The sequence below is a fragment of the Gavialis gangeticus genome, unplaced genomic scaffold (assembly GCF_001723915.1).
Source record: "Gavialis gangeticus isolate Ggan-Ray unplaced genomic scaffold, GavGan_comp1, whole genome shotgun sequence".
NCBI classification, from domain to species: domain Eukaryota; kingdom Metazoa; phylum Chordata; order Crocodylia; family Gavialidae; genus Gavialis; species Gavialis gangeticus.
In genome coordinates this window covers 165,613,258-165,631,641 of record NW_017729022.1, presented here as the reverse complement: position 1 = coordinate 165,631,641, position 18,384 = coordinate 165,613,258, and the positions used below count along the sequence as shown (strand labels likewise).

General features: G+C 40.8%; 1 protein-coding gene across 1 annotated transcript in view; it reads left to right on the top strand.

The window, feature by feature from the left end:
* The window catches only part of USH2A (usherin), a 756,200-nt gene that overhangs the window by 25,339 nt on the left and 712,477 nt on the right, over positions 1-18,384 (top strand). Inside the window, exons 3-6 of the mRNA XM_019516454.1 lie at positions 10,185-10,320; positions 12,257-12,320; positions 15,112-15,406; positions 17,570-17,754. Of these exons, the coding sequence (XP_019371999.1) occupies positions 10,185-10,320; positions 12,257-12,320; positions 15,112-15,406; positions 17,570-17,754 (680 nt within the window). The remainder of the gene's footprint in view (positions 1-10,184; positions 10,321-12,256; positions 12,321-15,111; positions 15,407-17,569; positions 17,755-18,384) is intronic.

Below are 18,384 nucleotides of genomic sequence, written 5' to 3'. Positions count from 1 at the left end.
AGGTGGGGCTGGATCATGAACTTTTTATCACCCAGTGGGGCAGCAAGCTATATTCAAAGACCTCACAGGAAGCAGTATTACATCACCCCCCCTGAAACGAAAGTACAGTGTTTACTTTCGTTTCCCATCGCAGCACCTTGGGCCTCAGAAAACAGCTTGGAGGGCGGCATGGTGGCCCGCGGGCCGTATGTTGGACAAGCCTGCTCTAGGGCTTAATGTCCCCAACCCTATAACTTCTACAACACCTGCAGGGTGGCAGCTAGGGTGATTATAATAAGGGATCAGAATAGGGTCAGAGGCCTTAATACATATTTTACTCAGAGCATTGCAAGAATTGCAGGATATAGCCTTCCTTATCTCCCTTACCTGTGTAAGTTTGTGAGGTAATGTAAGTCCTGATTGGCTCTGGACTCTGCTCCCAGTAACCTCCCCTGAATTTGGGGTAAAAGGGGGAAGTCTGTCTAAAAGAACAAGGGAAAAAGAAGAAAAAGAGAAGGAAGAAATAAAATGTAAATAGAGTTATACAATATATGAGTAAGTGTGAATGAGTGATACTGGAAGGAAAAAAGTAGCAAAACGTAGTCAAAATCAGAAAAACAAGGTCTTGGAGAAAGAGAGGTTGGCCTTATAGAAAAGATGTAAATTAAGCAGCTGACTCAGTAAAAAAAAAAAAAAAAAAGGATTGAAGTGTGGCAGGATGATCTCAGCTGTTTTTGATGCATCACATTAGTGGCAGATTGGAGCTCAAGAATTCATAATATGCAAAGGGGAGTACAAAATTTTAGGGTCAGTGGACTTTGCTCAGGTTAATGTGGTCCTGGTCACAGGTGGAAATGAATTTGTTCTTTTTCTATTCTCTTATTGCAATATGATAAAACTGCTACGCAGTCTGGAAAAATTCAGCGTGCGCTGCAGTTCCTAGTCATGAAAAAGAGAATAGCATAAGATTTGAAGAGAGAGATTGTGGTGCTTTGGCAGAAGTTTGTGAGAGCGCAAACTGTATTTGCCCACTTTGTGTTGTTCAAGTTTGTGCCCTTAACATTTTACCTTCTGAGCACAGAATTCACTCACAAATTAAAACAAAAATTAAAACCCACATGAAAGGTAGGCAAATGCACTTTCTATATGCCTAGCAGTTTTGTGAGAAAACATCGAAGTACATAACAATATTTTTTGATATGGTCATTATAATATTTTTATTACCTTTTATACCTGTGTTCAGTAGCTACTTTTACAGAAGATGAGGTGATATAGAGCCAAGTGCAATGCCAAAGGTAAAATATGCCATATATCTTCCCATGGGTAGGAAAAACTAGGATGTTTAGATATATTGAAGGTGAGAGGGATTTTTACACCTGAGTTTTCTGATTAGAGAATTGTAAGAGCATCACTAATTTTCTTCTCCATCTATTGTATACTGTTTCATCTGTTGTCATCAGTGACCACTGTTGATTTGTTGTCTCTATTAAAGTATTCAAGGAAGCCATAGACCTGTCATTTTGGTTACAAATTTAATCTGTTTTCTCACCTTGGAACACATGTCTTAATACACTTTACAATTCTGTATCATGGGCACACTGAGCGTGTTCCTGTTGTGCCCAGTACCTGCGATGCATTTGAGGGGGTAGGATCAGGGGAGACAGAACAGGAAGGTGAGAAAGGGGCTGTAACATGTGAAAAGTATTTGAGATCACGAAAAGGCCATGTTTAGGAAATGCCTCTGAAGAGAACCATATCAAAATAAATTATGGACAAAGAGAGGGACTATTTTCTACTGATTTGAAAGTGGGAGATGGCAAGTCACTTAGAGCCAAACTGAGCTTATTTACACCAGCGTAATTTCAGAACAATTCCACCATCCTGAGATGCTGGTCAACTGTGAGTTAACTTGAATCCAGAGGGGTCTGGGACAGAAGTTCAATAAACTGTTTTAATCTACATCATTTAACTGTGATACTACATCCATCCAGGTTGATCTTAAACCAGTTTTGACCATTTTTAAAACAGTTTATGTGCACTGAACTTCTGCTGTGTTATGGAATTGAACCAGTTTCCAATCACTGGGCACTTTTACACATGCTCTGGGAGTGGGCGGTGATGGGGGGATGGCAGAGCTTTAACAACAGTGGCTCTGAGAACTGCTCTAATTAAAGCAACACCAGGTCTCCTGTACCAGGATCCCCATGCTTGAAAGTGGCAGTGGGGTCTCTTGAACTAAAGCTTGTTAGACAAGTTTTAGTTCAAGCACCCCACCGCTATTTTTACATGTGGGGACACAGATATACAAGACATAGGATGCTGCTGGAGCACGGCAATTGTCACACTCCAGCAGACTGGATTAATTGAGTCTGCTCAGACATGCTGGAATCCCAGTGCATCAGAGCAGCCTCCATGCTCACGTATAGGCACCCACTTATAGTGGTTTATGTGTAATTTCTGTCCCTATCCTGTATGCCTCAGTTTACATACCTGTGAAATGAGTAACAATTTTTCCGCCTCTCAGGTGAGTTGTATGACTCAGCCTATTACTTTTCAAATGTACTTTTAAATCCTCAGTGCTGTATGAATATACATTTTTATTAAGTGTATTGCCATTCCTAAAGAATCTGAAGGCCTGTAATTCAGAGCTATTTAAAGGTAAACTAAATTAACTTGAGTATTCTGTCTCTGAGAGGCTGTATGAAAGTAGAATGTATTTATGTTTGACATTGTTGGAGGGGAAAGCAATAGCTTCCTCTTCTTATTTGACAGATAAACGGGTTTTTAATTTTTAGTGCTTGCAAACATCCAATATTCATAATGACTCCTTTCACTTCCTTGAACGGCCAAGCAGCAGGTGGGTTTGCAGCTCATTTTTCCCTGCCACAGTTAGCCTGCTGTGGGCCTACTGGAGTGCTAATTGTGTATCCTGATTGGAGAGAGTACAAAGCAGAAGGAGATTGTTCTTTCCCCTCCCATTGGTTACCCAAAGAGGAATTATGGGCCTTCATTGGACTCTGCAGTTTTCAGTCACTGCTGTCATAATCACCCAAGACCTTCTGAAGTGAGCAATGCTGATTCACGGTGGGCAGCTTTTGTTACTAGTTACTGAGCTGTTCAGCTACAAGTTGATGGATAGGCCAAATAAGCCAAGCTTGATATAATTTGGCCTGACTGGATGAAAATGTTTTCTTTTTCTCTTCTGCATACTAAGTTCTCTTTAGAGGAAAATAATCTTCTTTCCTGATATACGCTCATCTTGTTTCCACATCAGTCTTATTAGGCAATGCCATCTACTTGTAAGAGTACTTACCACTAATGGTATTTCACCACTAGTGAGGTGAAACAGTAGAATTAAAACTGCACCCTACAGAAGCTAGGTATTGTGTCGAGAGAAGAGCAAATAAAAATGTATTTTAATGAGTAAAAGAAGCATATTTTAACTAGTCTTAAAACATCTGTTAATTGTTCATAAGATTTTCTTCTGGTACTAGGTACCAAAACAGAAAATATAAGCTCTAGAAGCTCACATCTCCAGGGATATTCACTTTTCAGTTTGAGAAACAGTAGCATAGAAAGACCAAAAGTATAACTGCTTGCTTCTTGAAAAAGTGTTTCCCATTGCCTATGATTGATTAATACCAGTTAGGGTGCCAGGAAGTTTTGATTTAGGTACATCAATACCTACAATAACAATATATTTTATATATCACATATATGCAGTGCTCTGTGGTATCACTGAGTACAGTCAGCATTGCTATTTCTGGACCAAAAGTCTGGATTCAGTTTTCTTTACAGTGGAGTTTAGTCTTATTCATATGCCTAAGTGTCAGTGTGCTTGGGTTCTTTTACTTATTCTGACACAAACTCACTTGACTGGCTTTGCCAAATTCGCAACATTTTCCACATCGTTTTCACATCCACAAAACTGGGACAATAATTACTTATCTTTTTTGAGCACATTGAAGTTCCTGAAGTCCATGTATTCTTATTACTGTTGTAACTTAACCTGGCACTGGAGCACAATACTTGACAGATGGTGTATTGTTAGAATCCATCTATCCTGCCAAAACAACCACTATTAAACTTGGTTGGGACCTTTCCTAGTTGCTATGCAAATTGGTGTAGTCCAGGAGAAGGCTTTGGTTAAAAAGTAGTTATAGAATGATGTGCTTCTGTCAATTGTCCATGTGTGTTAGATTATCCTAAGTTATAGCTCTTCTAAAGTCAACCCTAATATCAGAACTTTTGTTATGTTTACTTATATTGGCTGTATGGACAGGACCTAAGAATTACTGACCTTCAAATGAAATAAATATTTATAATTTATTAGGCACTGTATAAGTCATTTTACAAATGCTGAGCTAGATTTAGTCTTTATTGCACTTCTTGGCTAGGTACAGGCATTCGAAAAGTCGAAGGCAGAATCAATCTGTTACGTGATTTTCTGTAAGCAGTGTAGTTTGGATCTAGATCAGTAGTGAACAGAATACACATTTGTCACTTGACTTTTGGGGTGGGAGGGAGGCAAATCTTAGACTGGGTTCCACCATTTTTAAACCAGTCTGTGTACCAATATAGACCAGTTTCTGATCACTTTTCTTGTAAGACATTATACTGTAATGTCTGTACCTCACCCTTCACACCAATCCAACATACTGTCTCCATGATGGATTTACCTGAGGAAAGAATATGGCCATACTGCTAACTGTTCTTTTGAGCTTTCTTGATGTAGTATTCAGGCTGCTGAGCTTCAATAAATCCCACCCCCCCATGAATAGAGACTAGTAAAGATGCATTTAAATAAGCTTATCCCTTATGTCACTGGATGGCATCACCCATCTTCTTTGAGGCTGTGCTGAATGATTATAACCCATGGAAGAGAGGAGAGATTATGTATATCTTAAACCACTGCTGATTCCCTCCAGCTGGACTTTTCACCCACTTAGGTATAAAGACCAGTTCTGCAGTGGTAGGAGCTAGCCCAGACCAAGGGTGAATCTACCTCAGTCACTAAGTAATCCTGACAACCACCTACTGAGGTGATTTAGTAAGTATTTGACAGATGGGGGAGCACAGAAGGAGACTATGTCAGAGCTAGGATTATACTAGCATTCCAGGCTCCTGGGCCTGTGCTCTGTAAAACCATGAGGCTACACTCTTTCTCTCATTACTCTCTTGGGGGAAATTAAGGATCTCGTAGAATTTTATTAATAAAGAGAATCTAGGGGTAATCCTGTTGTCCTGGCCAGCTACCGGTAAAATGGATCTTTTAGTTTCACGGTTTTGTGTGTAATTTAATGCTAATGGGTAGGAGACCTTAAATAACGACATCAAACAGCCAGTTCAGTGCCAAGCTTCTGTCTTATTTAGCTTAGTCTACACTGACACCAAACTTTGAAACATTCCCCTCCTCCCACACTGGAGAGCCACTGGGATTTTTCATACTACACATGGTTTCCCTCCTACAATTTCTTCCCATGTCAGATATTCATACCCCCTTTAATAACCAGCAGGGGGATCATTACATTGAGCTACTGCCAAATGCATAATGACTGCTGCCTTTGCCTTACACAGTCACTGCACTACTGATATCCAATTCAGCATTGTAAAGTGCTTAGGGCTACCTTGGGGATGTGCTATATTAAACCCAACTATTCTAAATCCTATTTAATATAAAGAGATTGGGGGTGGGGGTGGGGAAAAGCTGGAAAGTGATTTAAGATTGCCGTTAATCACCTATTTTCAACAAGTAAAAATATCTGATCATTTAGAGCCCAATTCGGCCAATGTTATTTCATTAATAGTTTCACTGATTTTAATAGGAACCTGGGAAGATAACATACTTTTCAGGGCTAAGGAGTGTGTAGAATTGGGCTCTTAGTGTAACTGTAATGGTATAAGAGAGCAAATTTGCAATGAGTTGATGGGAGTGAGTGGGCCAATTCTGAACTTGAAGGGCTGATGCTATACAGTGAAGAGAAAAAATCAGAAAACATACTTTGTTTCTGACTAAAAATAAAGGTGCACTTAAACTTGTAAAAGACAACATTTTTATTTGAATGATATGACAGAGCTGTCACAGGAGTGCTACCTGCTATAAAGAAAGCTTAAGAATTATTACCTTTATTAGACCAGTGACACTGAGCTTTAGCCATACATTTCTAACTTCTGTCCCTCTACAGAGACAATTTTCTTTTCTTAAATAAACTGTCATGCTAGTGTTAATATATTGTTGGCTCCCTCATACTCTGAGAATACTGCTGATATAAAACATGTATATGTTAGATTGGTAATAGTATCTTTAGTGTAGCTGACTAGAACAAATGTGTTTCCCTCATGGCTGTGCTAATGTGATAAAGGAAAATTGGCTGTTCATCAGCTTTTGGCTGGGTAAAGACAGTAGAGATGGAACCACATTCTTTTTTATGCATTAATACCACTGAGAAGTTTTTGCTAGTTATATTTCATGTGCCTGCATGTAGTGCAAAGATGTTGTAAAACATGAGATAATGCTACAAATAACAAAGTAGAAAAGCCTGTATCTTTTATAATGATAACAGTCAAACACCAAATGACAGTAACAGGCTGTAAAAAATGTGATGCAAAAAAAAATGCAATGCAACCACCCTATACATGTGTACTTTTCTGAACAGGGCATCAGATGTTCAAAAAGGCTTTGAATTAAAATGAAATAAAATCTTGTGTCTGGGTCATTGATGTGTCAACCAAAAAAGCTAACTTAAAAGGAAAACAAAGATACTAATTGTGGGGAAAACCCTTATGCAAGATCAACTTTCTGAAAATCCTGGGCTACTAATTACGGTGATAACCTTCAGTGTGTGTGTGTGTGTGTGTGTGTGTAGTAGATGGACGGATTCTCTTGTCTAAATTTGACAAATATGGACTGCATCTGAAAATAATAATGTAACTAAGAATATGTATTAGTTTATGTGTAATTTATGAACACTAGATTCTTTGTAAAATTAATTTTCTACTTTTTTCATATTTTTGTACTTAAAATACTAATAGAATCTTGAAGGCTGAAGCACTGCTGATAATCGTTCAACCTTAGATTTACAGATAATTGTGGCTGTTTATCTTGGCCAGAATTTGCAAGGCTTTATTGATGGAATAGCATTTTAAGCATTTACACCAATTTTCAAAATTAATATTTCAGGTTCTAGCCTTCCTTTTGCACCAAATTACTGTGGCTCATAAGCCTTTTGTTTGTCCTTGCACATCCATTGTTCTTAGAGATGCAATTATTCTGGCCCTATTTGATTTGATTAGAGTGGATATCAAGGCAGGATAGAGCACTCTAGCTTCTCTTGGCCTCTACCTACAGAAGTGATTCACCAAGCATCCATTTAAGTTCATGATTACCTGTTTCTGCAAGATGGAAATAACATTCTATAACTGGCAATAACAAAATAATGTTTCAAATTCGGAAGCTAACCAAACTGTTAATTGAAACCTGATGCAAGCTAAATACTGTTAAACACAGTAATTTCAGGTTTGAATGTTTTTGCAAGTAAATCAGTTGCATAAGTGATGAAGTTTTCAATTATATGTTTTTTATATCTGTTAGCCTAGTAAACAGAGAGGTTGTAAATTTAGAATGAGTTGTGTTTAATTCATTTAATTAAGATCAGGAAATCTGATTATAAGGCATGGAGGATGAAATGTATTTTTTTTTTATTTCATGCATTTTGCCATTTTTTTCAGATGAAAATTTTGACCTCTATAAAATCAAAACCTGAATGCTAGCTATGCATTATCGATCCTTTCTAATTTCATATAACCTAAACTCAAGAATATGCCTGACACAAAGAATACCTTGTAAGAGCTCAGTATCTTATGAATTAGTAGGGCTAGGAGACTTTCTACAACTTTTTCTCTGGATGTTAGCTTAAATTTAAAATGAATTGGCAGGAAAAAAATGCATGAAGAGAAAACACTTCTCTATGGTGTAGACTGACTGCAAATTTCTAAGAAAGTGTATGTACAAGCATTACATTAGATTGCCTTAACCAAGGTTAGGGTGATCTAAATGCCAGGGTGTGTAAGGATTTGCAGGGCTTAGGTCTCTTTAACAATGGCGTGCCCCATATGAAGCTGGTTCTCATCAAAGAACTAACTTGAGATTGGCATAGGGTTAACTCAATCTCGCAAGAGTTAACCTGGCCTAATGAACACTTGCATGCATTCACAGCATAACCCCAGGGCTTGGAAAGCTGAGTCACTCTCCATGGCCCCGAGGCTGTGTTGTTTTTACCCCCTGACCCTGGTTGGGCTATTTTTACCTCCCTCCAACTGCACCCCACCTCCATGCCAGACAACACCCCTCCATGGACCCACCATCCCTCCCTACAGACTTGCTACCCCCTTTGGACCTGCCTACTCTACTGTACCCCAACCTACTTGCCTTCTGCTGCCTGCACCTCATCCTGGCCAGCAGCAAAGGCTTGTTTGCACCCAGGAGGTTCTTATGGCACAGGAACTCACTCTCCAGTAACTATAGCAGGTATAGCCAGCTCCTACATTTCTCGCTGCTGCCCCTTTAAAAAAGAGCATGTTGAGAAACGGTGAAGCACGTGGTATCTGTGCCAGAGGCCTTCTTGGAATGTGCTGCACATGATTACACTATCCTGATAGACAGCCTCGTGAGGCCCACATTAGATGGCGCTACATAGAAGAATTCCTAGACGTCCCTTATTTCTACTTGAGGCTACAGAAAATCAGTTGTAACCAGCATCCTGGTGCTACTGCCTTTTCCTCCCCAATTTGGCCATCTGTTTCAAAATCAGGCATAATTATTTGTGATAAGCAAATTTTAAAATAGTCCAGACTGACCATAGATAGCATGGTGAATCCCCACAGATACATGAATTCACTGTGTGTCAGATCACTATGGCGATAAAGCAAAAATACATCCATGAATCCAATATATTTTACTTAGAATGGACTGTAACTTTACACAGAAGGAGGACTAATTTCCCCAAAGCTTTTGCCAGAGTCATGGTGCAGAAGGACTTAAGTGAAGGAGATAAGTGAGGGCTCCAGTCACACAAACACTTATTCATGCATGTAACTTATTCATGCACACTCAGTCACTCTGTCTGAAAGTGATAAGAGAAAGTTTAAATGTAAATTCTGTACTTTGTTACTAAATCTAACAGAAGTCTCTCTCTCTCACTCTTTCTCTCTTTAAAGGAATTTAAAAAGGGAATAATACATATATACCAAGAGGATCACATGATATAAATAATGTTTATAACATGCTTTGAGATGCTTAGATGTATACTATGTTCTTATTCTTATTTACTCAATGTTCTGAGAATGATGTGCTGAAATGTCCTCTCTGTCAAGGGGAGAAATACTACTAGGATTATGGTGTGAAGTCCTGATCTCAGACTGAAGTGTTAATAGAGTCAAATGGGAATGGATAAAAAGCCTTGACTCTGCATTTCCTTGATTTAGGCAAACACATCTCTGAATCTGCCTCTGTTGTAGATTGCTGTCCCATTTCACCACTATAGTACTTTCTTTCTGAAGAACAGGGTGCATCTATACATGCAGTTAGGGCAAAGAAATAAACTCTGGTGCAGTTTAAACCAGTTTATTGCTCCTGGGTGCAACATTTACACGTAAGCCTGGGACTGCAGCATGTTGAGCCAGGGTGGAGTAGCCTCAGGCTAGCGAGGAAGCCAGATCAGCCTACCAGCCCATGGCTGTTCTGCCCTGGCTCAACATGCTGTGGAGGGGCTGGCTGGGGCATGAGGGTGTTTCAGTGAGGGGTAACCAGCAGGCATGTGCCTGTACACATGTTTTTTTGGCATACATAACTACTTTGCTGTTGGCTAGAGTTTGTCCTGGACAGTGCTATCCTACAGCAGAGTTAATTAATTTATTGTGCCCTAATACAGGTGCATGTGTAGATGGTAATGCTTTACTGCGGAGCTTATTGGTAAGGTCCACAGTAAAGCACACATGTAGATGCAACCACATTCAGGTTATTCAGATAGCTATTCTGAGGATCATTCAGTGAATGTGGAAAAGAGGCCAGTGGTTGTAATACACACCAAGATAAAAAATATCTGCTGCTCTTAGTGCAAAGTGGTTGTTAATGGACAATTAATACTAGATGCAACTAAGTTCTTTATGAAGAATACTTATTTTCCCCTTTCTATGTATCCCTATAGGTGCACCACACCAGGATCAGTTTCTTCATAAATGGTGTGGAAGATGACAACACAGCTTTTGATGCAAGAATACTTCGCGGACAAATTGCTGACCCTGTTGTTGATGGTGCATTGCAAGTTGGGCAAAGCTTCAGTGGTAAATCCCATAGCATTTTTATATTGTGAAGCTGTACATTCAGTCTATCACGTGCCTAATGCATGTCTAAAAAAGAGAATGTATAAGTCAATTTTTAGTCTCGTAATGCATACCGAAAGCCAAGCATGCCACTTCATGCAAGAAATATTGTGCATTAGTAGCTGACATTCTTCAAAAAATTGGCAGATCAGGAGAGTATACTGGTTAATGGTCAGGAACACTACCACAGGTAGGTAGGTCTCCACCACTATCCAGAAACTGGGTCTTTAAAATAGCAACTCTTCCTTATCTCCTTTCAGAATAAACATGTCCAAACTTCTTGCTTACTTGGGGAGTTTGTAGTCCCTAATCAACATTATTCTCTATACAGGGGTGATCAATTCTTAGCCTGTGGGCCAAATCTGGCCCCCAGTGCCTTCTCATCTGGCCAGCAGGACTTCCCGTGAGTGAGAAGTAATTCTACCCATGACCCTGCCTACTGAATCTGGTGTGCAAGGTGGTGTGGGGCTAGGCATAGGTTGCATGGAGACCTAGGGCCCCGACCCCCACACATGGGACTGGGTTGAGGCAGTGTGGGTCCAAGGGCCCTGATCCCAGCAGGCAGGTCTGGGTAGGGATAGTATGGTCTAGATCAGGGGTCAGTAACCCCTGGCATGCATGTGTGTGTGTGCTGAGCAAGGCCATTTTGCTTGGCACACCACTGCCAGCCTGGGCTCTAAGCAGCTGCTGCCAGTCATGGAGCCCAGTCTGCTTTCAGCAGGTGGCTGGGAGGCTGCAAGCCCTGCTGTAAGCCCTGCTGCAAGCAGACCAGGCTCCGTGGGTCAGCTGCAGCCAGGAGACTGCAAACAGCTGGTCTGGGCTGCAGTATGTCGACACTTTGGCACCTTTTAGGTAGACGTTGTGGTTTTTTCGGCACTCCAGCCAAAAAACATTGCCTACCCCTGGTCTAGATCTTAGTGTGTGGCCTGATCCTAGGACATGGGGTTTAATCTGGCCCATGGACTGCCCATGGGAGCTGGCTATACCTGATATAGCTACTGGGGACACCCTGTAGCGTAAGAACTCATTTGACCTGTGGGGCCAAAAGGCTCCACTGCTCTAGAAACATGAATAGAACTTGATATTCCTGATTCTTAATATTTCTTTGCCTTCTGCCAAAAGGTCATGTCATTCACTGTGGAGGCTGGAGTTCCTCAGTCCTCTCTCATTCACTTAAAGAGTACCCATCTATATCCAGAATCATGCACATCTTGCAGCATGGCAGAAACAGTGCAGCTCAACTTCAGGGTGTTGTTGTCTTGTGGCTCTCCACAAATCTGTTTGATGAATTGGCTCAGCAGATATGAAAAGGATGAGTACCACTGATCCAGAACACCCAGTAATTTGGAGCTAACTCCTAAATATAACTTCATATAGCATTAACAGAGTAGTTTTGTTTCTGGACAACCAACAAAAGTCATTATATATCTTGATTTTTTTTTTAAAACTGGAACTCTCTTTTGTTGTTATTCTGATTTTTCAGTACTAGAAAGCTAAAGGGTACAACAAGGAAAGGGATATATATATTAAAAAAATCCTTTTATCTTTATTGTATAAATTGATAGGTACAGTTGTACCTACTGTATCTCTTCTCTAATTAGAGGTGGCACATGGGCTGGCTCATTACTTCTGTCTAATGAGCCGATCCTTGTGCCTCCTCTCTAATCAGAAAAGAGATGGGTACAAAATGTTCATATAAAGTTATTATAAATCATTCTTTTTTATCAAAAAAATTAAGTCAATGCCCTCTATAGTTTTGTCCAGCTCCAAGATGGTTTCATTCAGGAGAGGTAATTGTGCAAGAGAGATCATGGTGTGCTGAATTAAAGTTGCTCTCATGCAGTGCAGGACTGCCTTCTGGTTGATGATCTGGATTATTTATAATATATTTTTATAGGTTTAGAACAGTTTGTTGGAAGGATGCAAGATTTTCGATGGTACCAAGTGGCACTTACAAACAGGTAAAGAAACTTTATTCTTGAAAAATATAGGAGTATGATCAGAAATGGAGAGAATATGTAACAATGATACATTTGTTCCACCAAAATACATGGCTTTTCCATAATCTTCTTTAGACGATGCGTGTATTTAGTGGTGTAGCTCACTGGTTACGGATTCAAATAGGGCTTTTCCCTATCTAGGCTTGAAGTGATGTAAGTCCAGGGTGCAGTGCTGGAAATCAATTGAACATTTGAATGTTGCTTAAATATAGGCAGTAACTCCTAACAATAGATAGTAACTTTGTGGTATCTTTGCTGTTTGTGTGTTAGCACTATTACCTACTGCCCTAGTACCTTTCAGTATAGACAGTAATGTCTTTGTATAATAGACCTAATCTCTGGGACTCACTTCTTCCAACTCAATTAGATCTTGGCACTATCTAGGCACAGATTCTAACTCCAGGATTGTGGGATATGTTCCTCAATTCAGCCTTCTTGTCTGATACCTTTCTTTTTGCGATGAAGTACCCCTTATTTGCCATGCATCCTAAAATCACTGTCTGAGGCCTAAGTTCTGCCAAGGTTTCACTGAGGCTCTCAGTGCTTCAGGCTTCTAGTTTCACTTCTTCAGAAATAATGCGGCAGGTAAACAATGAACATAAGACAGCTAAAGGAATTGTGTAGTACAGATATGAAGAAACTTTACTCTTCTAAGCCCTGAAGTTAGGTTTGGGAGGAGGTGGGGTGGACCGTAGTACTGATATCAGTACTACGGTCCACCCCACCTCCTCTCAACCCCAAGTCAAGTACTCAGAAGAGTAAAGTTTCTCTATATTTATATCGATACCATATATGTGTATATATATATCTCCCCAATTTGATTCGGTGGAGATTTGGCCCCAATTTGGAAAGATTTGGAGATTCAGACATAGACACAGCTTTAAATGTTTTTTCTGCATGACTCAAAGCACCAGGTGGCTCATCAGTGCTGCAGTGGTGGGGCAGATGGAGCTTCCCACAGGAGTGCGGGGGAGTCCCCAGCGCGTTCAGCAGCAGACCCAGAAGTGGACCAGAAGCACTTCTGGCCCCCACTGTGCCTCCCTGGTTTGGCGACTGGTGTCTCCTGGGTCTGGGGGTGCACCTGAAGTCCCCCCATGGCTGATTGCCAGCTGGAGGAGGGGTGCAGGGGTGGGGTCCAATGTGCTCCCCGGCAGACCCGGAAGTGGACTGGAAGTACTTCTGGTCCACTTCCAGGTTCGCTGCTGAGCATGCAGGGCTGCACCTCCCCTCCCCCATGCTCCTGTGGGATGTTCCATCCACCCCACCATCACAGTGTTCATGAGCCACCTGGTACCTTGAGGTATGTAGAAAAAACATTTAAAGCTGTGTCTGTGGTCAAATCACTGATATAATGTGCATATTGGTACAGTATATGTATTTGCTCTTCTCTGGTCTGAGTTCATCCTGTTAATGAGTCTGAAGTTTGCTAGCATTTCAGGATCAAGAGCATCCACTCTTCTCTAAATGCCTGCCTTACATGTAGTGATGGTTAGCATGCCACCCACAGCAACATCTGCATCTCTGCCATGTGTTTCATAAGGAAAGGCCAGTCCTGCTCCATTCATGCAGGCCTGTCAGCACAAAAAAACCTTGTTTCATGTAAGTGGGACAGCAGTTGAGAGACAACGAAAGCTAATGGTTGCACACTATAGTCTCAGTGGATTCTTAGTGATAATCATTCAACAAGGTGTCAAACATTCTTCCTGAATATGGCAGCTATTTGAAATACATTATAATAAGCTACTCGCAGACAAGCGTAGACATATATTCAAAGCATTTTACAAAATGGAGTTCTTAGTTACAGATCTACCCAGTTCTGTCCTAAATACACAAGCTATATATTCTCCTAGGGCAATTCTTGCTATATCCCACAAAGTAAAACATAGATTTGACTTTGTCAAACGAGCATAGTTTAGAAGTTGAAGGGCTTTATTTTAAGCCATAGGATTACAGAGTTGGAAGGAACCTCAGGGGTTATCTAGTTCAACCCTCTATTCAAATACAGGATTCATTGCTCCTAAACCATCTCAGACAGGTTCATCCAGCCTCTTCTTGAAAACCGTGATCAAGAGAGGTTTCTATAGCTTCCCTAGCCTGCTTCTTTTCATTTCTTACAGCTGGAAATCTGCTTTGCATCAGTTTTGTGGGTGTAAGTTTTGTGGAGGAGCCACAAAAATAGGTGGGTCCTCCACCTCCTTTCTGCTTTTTCATGACTCATTTTTGACGGTAAGATGATGGTATCTTACAAAAGTAGATATACGAATGGATTTTTCAGGGGTTTGAACAGGGTGGAACAGAATTGCCCTTAAGTCTTTAAGTCTGCTTACATGCTTAGTAGGTGGAATAGGATCTGTTCCTTTTGGTTCATTTGAGCAACAATGGCATCAGGCATCCAAAATTAGTGATCACTTCTGAAAAAGTTTACTGATTTTTTTGAGATTGCAAAATTATATCTGGAAAATTGGACATCTTCTCAGAAAATTCAAGTGGACTAACAAAATAAGAATTACAGATAATATGTCAGAGCTGTAAGTTTTGAGGAAAATACTGAGATTAGTAAGCAGTGTTGGACATACTGTTGCAACAGAAAACTTTTAATGATGTTCTGTTTTGATCATATTTATTGTGTTGATTAATGCTGGGACTTGCATTTAATCTATAATCTTAAAATACACACAGTACCATTCATTGTTCCTTTTAATTTGATATAATTTAAAATACCTAATTTTAATTTTTATATATGATGCGGCAGGGACATTTTGGAGGTATTCTCTGGAAAATTTCCTCACCTGCATACACAGTCAGAGTGCCACTGTCCTAGCAGTCACCCTCGCGTTCACCCTGTGGTTCCGAGATATTGCATTCCTAATGGTGCAGATGATACAACCAACGACAGAGTGCTGAGACTGAACCCAGATGCCCATCCTCTGCATTATATCAATGATGATGATATTGGGACCTCTTGGATTTCTTCTATATTTACTAATGTAACACATCTGAACCGTGGTGTTATCATCACAATAGATTTACAAAATGGACAATATCAGGTAATGAGGAGATGATGTTTTTCTTTGTTATGACTCGTGCATAAGAATAGAATTCAGCTAATGTTTGCTGATTATGTTAAAGAAAAGGTAGGAAGAGGATTACAATGCATTGTATTAGAATTGAAGATGCATTCAAACACTGTGCTTTGAGATGTCAACCCAACATTTAAGGGGCTGGGAAATTTTCCCTTTCCTAGATATAGCACTGTAAAAAGTGACAAGGTATATTATGTTTCTGCCTTGACTAGTGTTAGAGGCAGTGTATTGGCCAGGTGCACCAATGTTCTCTTTCAATATTACACTTCCTATGGTTTATAAATTAAATGTTGATTTCCTGTTGCTGTTGTAATTTTTAATTTTAATTTCTGTTGAAACTCAAAAGGCCCAATTCACACATTCAGGACTGAAAGCCAGGTACAGTAAAATATCTACTCAGGAGTGTATAGCAGTGAAAACTGTGTACAACCTGCTTTGTCAGGCACATGAAACTGGGTAGTGATGCCTACAGAAGTGCCAAGGGTAAAACTTGGATCTAGGGAGTCAGGGCTTGATCCCAGGGGATTACAACCCAAGGGATCAGGAACATACAAAGTCTGGGGGAAGACATCTCCCTTATAGTCAGGTGATCAGGGCAGGTGGCTCAGAGCCCAAGGTCTATAAGGGACCAGAATGTAAGTGGCCACCCTAGGCAGAACCATGAGCCAGGTGGGGTCAGGAACAGGAGGTAGGATCCAGAATAGCATCACTAGCCAAGAGGTCCTGAGTTGGCAGCTATAGCAGTACAGGACCACAATGTGAGCAATGGACAGGTGTTTGAACTGGAGTATGGAGCAAAGGGGTAAAGGAGCTGACAAGGAAGTCTGGAGCACAAGGGATCAAGGACCTAGGAAACTGGAGCACAATAGATCAAGTAGAATGTAGAAATAGACAGGCAGGACCCAGCAACTGGGAAACTTGGAATCATAGAAAGGAACCTGAAAACTAAGAATGAGGTATCAGGAACCTAAGTCTATCCAGAGAGAAATGTGTCCTGTTGAGTTCCTTGCCGGGCACTGGAAGAACTCTTTCAGGAAGCCACATTTATGCATGCAGCTGGGGCCAGCTGGGGGTAGGTATGCCACTGGCAGCCAGGACCATGCAGACAAGTACCTTGCCACTCAGGTAAGCCGATTACTGCCCTAGCTCCTGATGAGAAGACATTATCTAATATCAGATGGGTGTGAGGACAGGCAAACTGAGGTCTTGACCAGCTTGAGTTCTGATTGGAGCTTATTGCTTCTCTTCACAGATTACTGTCTTCTGTGGTCAAGGGCTTGGCCTTCTCTGTGGATGAGCTGGTTCCATAGAAGCAGGCATTGTAAATTGTGCTCGTGGCCTCTGCAGAAATGAATCTGTCCCTGGGTTTAATATTTGTAAAGCTTCTTCTCACCAGCTTTTAATGTTTTTTGTCTATTAGGGCATGTGAAAAGGGGAATAATATGAGGATAGATGTCAAACAGTATGTAAGACATTTTCTTTATTTAAAAGTCAATTAAATACCTGTGAAATAATAAGGCTCAATTGATCTGTTACTTATGTATGGGAATGCTCATCACCATTGCTCATGCAACAATATAGTGTGTGAGTATCCCTTTTGAGTCAAAGGTATTTAACGTGGTTCCTAACCAAAGGCAGGGGGAAATGTTAAAATAGATGGACTTCAAAACAGCAAGAACAAAAAAACCCAAAACAATACAAAAACAGCTACCCAGTGCCCATTTGGCAACACAAATTATTCCTTTATATTTTGGCCAAAATATTGTTAATATCATAGACTATACAAGTAAGTCATAATTTCAAGTAGGCCTCAGGAGGTTATGAAGATCAGTTGCGAAGGAATCATTCCAGCCTCTAGCAAGTGACTCTGTAATAATGCCTGAAGGACCTGAGACCCTGTTTAACAAAGAAGTTTTAGTTTCACTCTTAAATTGGTAGGAGATACAGGAAATAATAGATGTTTTGGTGTGTGATATTTTTTATTTCAACCTGCAAGAATGTTGTATAGATTGTGAAATGTGACATGACCATATATGGGAAAAAACATGTATTTAATATTTGTATTCCTGTAAGTATGCAGCTGAAGCACTATTAATTTCAGTTCTGTATTTTGCTATTTATTTGTAGGTGTTTTATATCATACTCCAGTTCTTTAGCCCACAGCCTCAAGCAATCAGAATCCAAAGAAAAAGGAGAAATGATTTAAGCTGGGAAGATTGGCAGTATTTTGCGAGAAACTGCAGTATTTTTGGCATGGATAACAATGCATCTCTAGAAAATCCTGACTCTGTCAACTGTCTCCAGCTTCCTAGGTATGAATAGATATTATCTGCTATACAGATGCTTTTAACAGGTAACTGTCTCACACAATTCATTTCCAAGTCCATGTTCAGATGGAATCACGTAATTTTGTGTGCTCTTTTATTATGGGGCTGCCAAATACAGGCAACCCCCACTTAACACGGTTTCACTTAGCACTATTTTGCTACAGTGGTCATCTAAAATTAATACCTAATTTCACTTAGCGCTGAGCCAGTTTTGCTATAACGCTCAGTGAAGCAGCAGCAGCAGCAAGAAGTGGTGAGTGGCAGTGAGTGGGTGGGCTCCAGCAGGGGCCCAGGGCAGGGCAGCAGAAGCAGGGAAAGTGGGGAGAAGCGGCGGCAGCAAGAAGCAGCAAGTGGGGGGGCAGGCATGAGTGCAGGGCCCCTGCCAGAGTGCCGGATCCAGCAAGAACATGGGCCGTGGCCTGGCACCTGGGGCTGGATAAGTGGTGGTGGGGAGAAGCAGTGAGTGCAGGACTCCATGGTGCCAGAGCCGGCAGGAGAATGGGCGTGGGCTGGCACATGAAGTGGCCAGCAGGGAGGGGGAGGGTGGAGAGAGTCAGTGGCGTTGGTGAGAAGCTACGTTAAGAAGCAGCAGTCACCAGTTATTTCTATTTACAT